The 5,016-nt window shown below is 39.7% G+C and overlaps 1 protein-coding gene across 1 annotated transcript; it reads right to left on the bottom strand.

Moving 5' to 3' along the window:
* LOC120120907 (chitin-binding lectin 1) lies at positions 1-408 on the bottom strand. Its single transcript, XM_039140408.1, has one exon. It carries the CDS (start codon positions 406-408, stop codon positions 1-3), a length of 408 nt encoding a protein of 135 aa, XP_038996339.1.
* Between the last annotated feature and the right edge of the window lie 4,608 nt (positions 409-5,016).

Raw genomic sequence — 5,016 nt, 5'->3', positions numbered from 1 at the left:
CTAAGAATGCACAGGACCTGGAGCCACCAATACCGGCGTAGGCTGACTTGAGGGCGGCGGCGCCGACACAACAGGTGAAGCAGGCGGTGGAGGAGCAGAAGGGGGAGGGAATTGTGGCGGAGGGTTTGGGTTTGGGGTAAGAGGAGCAGGAGTGGAGGTGGTAGGATCGGCAGCTGGTGGTGGTGGTGGGTTAGAAGGCCCAATGAGGGGAGAGGAAGAAGAGGAGGGTGGTGGAGGTGTGGGGAAGACAAGGGATGGAGAAGAAGGGCAAGAATCGCCGGAGCATTTGTGTGAGTCTTGGTGGCCGTGACGGATGAGCCCGAATCCCAAGACCAGACCCAAAGCCACCAACACTATAACTATGAAGATGAAGATTTTTGTTGCTTTCCCCACATAACATATCTTCATTTCCTTTTGTACTACAAGTAGAAGATGAAAAGCAAACAAGGCTGACTTCCAAAAACCTGCAAATCTGAAACGGTGTCTTGTCTTTCTCCACACAGAGAATATAGGATTTTAATTTTCTTCTTTTCCCTCAATTTTTACCGCTGTCAATTCTTATCATAAATGTTAACCACAATAATGAACTGCTAAAAATGAATGACTTCGTTGGCTAAATAATGTAGGGTGTTTTTCTCGAAAAATGAGTGGTGATTGGTATATTTATCGATTTAATATCGGTCAGATTATATTTTTTGATTTAATATTCGTAGCTGTAAAGGGTGCCTTTGAACAGCGTTTTATGTTGATTTGGCGTCATGTGGATTATAGCGTGCCCTTTGTACCGCGCTATATACTGACTGGGTTACACGTGGAGTATAGCGCGTCCCCTGCTCCGCGTTATACGCCACGTAGGGGTATAGCGCGGATCAGGGGTCATACTATACGTCGTACCAAAATTATATTTAACGCGATCCCTGGTCCGCGTTATATAATAATTACATATAACGCGGTACATGTACCGCGCCTTATATGTTTATAAAAGCACTCCTCCGATTCTCACATCTCCTCACATCTCACATCTCTCCTCTCAACTTATAAATTAATACAACAATTCCGTCAACGAGTAATAATTCTGGTATTTTCTCATATTTGATTTAGAAGTTCGTGCGTTTTTTCGTTATAAGGTAACTTTGTTATAATTTTTTAATTATACTTATTGTTTATTATCATTATTTGAAAAAATTATACTAATTATTTTCAATTAATTTTTATGTTTGTAAAATTAAAAAGTGGGAGCATACGTCGAAATAGTTTTGCGGTGCATGTAATAATATAAAATTATATTATTTAAATTATTTACGTTGATGTGTAAAAAAAATTGTGTTATATTTTCGTTCATATATAATTTATTTAATCAGGTTTGTTTCAGTTATTTTTTTTTTGCAAATATAATATTGTCGCACTTTTAAACTCAAAGAATGTCGCGACTTTCAACTATGTTTATTATGATGGTGAAATTTGAGAATATGAAACCGACGTTGTTTTCGTATCAAATGAGCGTGTTAAAATATCATTTAAGAGAAACATAACTCTTGAGGATCTGATAACGAAGATTTCGAGGAAGATTCATGTTGGAAGTAGTAGAAGAATGTTGTCGTTGCAGTACAGATTTTCAACATCATTGTTGTCATTAACTTATACAGCGTTCAAACTTTCGAACAATGATGATGTTCAAATGATGATTGAAGCTCAAAGTAATTATTCAGACGCCGCTATTGAGATGTATGCACATTTTGTTCAAGTGCGTGCTGTTCGGGGTCAATCTTTAAGCTCACACTATGGGCTGGCTAAACAAGTTGATCAAGTTGACAGCCCGACTACAGTAATGTGTAATGATTTTAATGCCATAATGGGGAGACATTCATCCGCAACTCCTTACGATATGTACCGAGATGAGTCTACGAACAATCCGTATGGCAACACCACGTCCAGTTCAAGGGGGAAGACATTCATCTGCAAATTTCTTTGACCATATGGAGATGACATCGACGCAACCATCTGTGCAGTTTCTATTTGACACGATGGCTTCAAGCTCCAGGGGGAGGCATTCGACTGCGAGATTTTTCGATCTCAATGTCGATATGCCTTCCAGTTTAATGGGAAGACGTGCAAGTAGTAGGTTCTTCGACCTAAATGTGGAGAGCATGGAGGAACTATCATCTCCACCAGAAAAACTGCTTCGTGAGCCTGGTGCGGATGGTGCTGAGACTGGACTATTTATTCACCTAGAATCATCTCAATTCAACTCCGATGATGATGAAGTTCCAAGAAATGTGGCACAAACTGACCCTCCTGCACACATATATGAAGCTTATTATGGTGCAATGTGCGGACTAGAATTTGCATATATGCCTCATCTCGGTGACTATGGATATTACTCATTAATAAATAATGGTGAGTTATCTTTAGGCATGGAGTTCTCAAGCAAAGAAGAAGCGGTGATAGCTATAAAAAATTACAATATCCGTAATTCTGTTCAGTCCAGAGTCAACCGATCCACGACAAAAAAATGTGTATACTACTATGCCCGACGCGAAAACGGATGTAATTGGATGGTTCGCGTATCGAAAAGGAAGAGGAAAAACAACATATGGGAACTAACAGTATACAACGGTCTTCACACATGTTGTGTTGGAGAGGTCAACCAAGATCATCCCAACTTGGTCTCTGAAGTGATATGCCAAGCCATCATACCCATGGTAAAAGCAGGCTCTCATATAGTTGTTGCAGTATTGATTTCAGCTATACAATCGCAGTATGGGCACATTGTCTCCTATAAAAAAGCTTTGTTGGCAAAAAAAAATGCCATTGTCAAACTTCATGGCGAATGGGATGCATCTTACAACGAACTTCCAGGTTGGTTTAGGCTGGTGCGGACGTTGAATCCTGGGATAATTGTGGACTTTGAAACCTCCTATGCATACCATAATGATCGAGTTCTTCGCGATCGAAGCCAATTCTACCGGGTTTTTTGGAGTTACCCATAGTGCGTTAATGCTTCCAAATACTGCAAGTCTGTGGTCCAGATCGACATGACTTTCTTGTATGGAAAATAAAAGCAAGTTTTATTATTGGCAGTTATCCAAGATGACAATCGCAACATTCTTCCAGATGCTTTTGCTCTTGTCGAAGGAGAAGATACAGATTCTTGGGCTTTTTTCCTCCGAAATTTATGTGCACATGTTATCACGAGGGAAATATTTTGTGCCATTTTAGATCGCGGAGCTGGGATCAAAGCAGCAATGGAGTCTTTGGGTCCAATGTGGAAACCACCCTTTGTCCAACATAGGTATTATCTCTGACACATTGCTGCGAACTATCATGGAAGGTACAAGAAGAATGATAAGCGTCAATTAATTGTGCGCATGGGTAAGTGAAAGCAAGTTAGTAAGTTATACATTTTTTGATCATTTTAATTTTGCAAAGAAAGCAAGTTAGTAAGTTATACATTTTTTGATCAGGTTACGAACTACTTCCTCGAACGTTTGAATCAATGCTTCAAGATTTACGGGCGAAGAACGAGGAAGGATACGATTACATCAGCCTTATCGATAAAGAAGTGTGGACGAACGCATATGATGGTGGATATCGATATGGACACATGACGATCAACTTGGCTGAGGCAATCAATTCAACCTTAAAGGGTGCACGTCACTTACATGTAGCGACTTTGGTAAAAACTATATATTTTCGTTTGGGGGCACTTTTTGCGAAGCTCGGGGGACAAGCTCAAACCTGGATGCAAGGAGGTCATGTCAAGATTGGCTTTCGATTGTACCGAATCTGAGTTTATTGAGGGAGAGTGGTCGTCCGAAATCCAATCGAATTAATTGCGATATGGATATTCGAGAAAGATCTAGACAAGACAGAAGATGTGGCCATTGTAGAAACCCAGAACACACTAGAAAAACATGTCCACTTCTGTTGTCATCAAGTAACAATTGATGAGGAAATGATGTATTTGTTTATCAAATATTAATTCTTGTATTTTAATTTGCATTTACTTCAAGTTAATGTCATTCGATAATCACTGATGATGATTAAAAAAACGAACACAATCATTAATTTTTATCAAACTAATAACAATTTGGAATTTAAATACAACAAACTTACAATAAGAATTAAAATGGTAAATGATAACCAAATTATAATAACTGATATTAAATGGTAATAAACAAAATTAACTGAAATATATTAAAAAAAAGTCCAACAAATTTAACAAAATAAAGTAAGTATTAAATGAGAAATAAAAAAAATTACAATTAAACAAAATAAAGTAAATACAAATAAAATAAAAAAAAATCTATCGATGCCTGTGTCACGAATGTGTTCCGCAGGTCGATGGTTGTCGGTCTCGATGAGGATTTCTTCGTATCACTGGTTCTGACTCCTCGCTATCGTCATCATCGTCATCGTCAGTGTCGTCATCGTCGTCGTCGTCGTCGTCGTCCTCGTCGTCGTCCTGAGCAGGTACATTAGGTTGATGAGGAGCTGATGACGATGAAGCACCTCCATAGAAAAACGACCCTGGAGGTGTATGACTGACTATCCCACCGGCCTGCGAAAACTGGGAAAACCCAAACATCACTGAGTGTGAAAACTGTACAGGAGGTGCCTTTGTTGCGGCCATGGGTGATGAGGCTAAAACCTGCCAAATATCCAGCATATGAACCCCAAGTCGGATATACAAACATAGACCCATAATAGCCTCCAAGAGGGGTCATCTGTGACGGTGGCGGTGGCGGAGTCATAAAACCAGGTGAAGGCGGTAGCGACATCTGGTAATGGAAAGGCGATGGCGGCATCATATATGGCTGCGGTGGCTGCTGGGAATGTAACCCCCCAGACCGATGCAGGTAACCAGATCCAATCCGAGGTGTCACATTTGGGCCACCGGGAGCGACCCACTGTAAAAATAGCGGAAAATTTAAAACTTTTATTGAAACATGTAACTTATAAAATCAGTTGTCACTATTTAAAAATAAAACAGATTTCCAGACTCGTATATAAATC

Source organism: Hibiscus syriacus, unplaced genomic scaffold, assembly GCF_006381635.1.
Source record: "Hibiscus syriacus cultivar Baekdansim isolate YM2019G1 unplaced genomic scaffold, ASM638163v2 tig00110348_pilon, whole genome shotgun sequence".
In the NCBI taxonomy this organism is placed as follows: Eukaryota; Viridiplantae; Streptophyta; class Magnoliopsida; order Malvales; family Malvaceae; genus Hibiscus; species Hibiscus syriacus.
The sequence above is the reverse complement of the archived record's forward strand: the minus strand, read 5'-3'. Positions and strand labels throughout refer to the sequence as shown.

Bases quoted from the DNA above. Each gene is read 5' to 3' on its own strand.
- LOC120120907 (XM_039140408.1), bottom strand. From the start codon at position 408: ATGAAGATATGTTATGTGGGGAAAGCAACAAAAATCTTCATCTTCATA.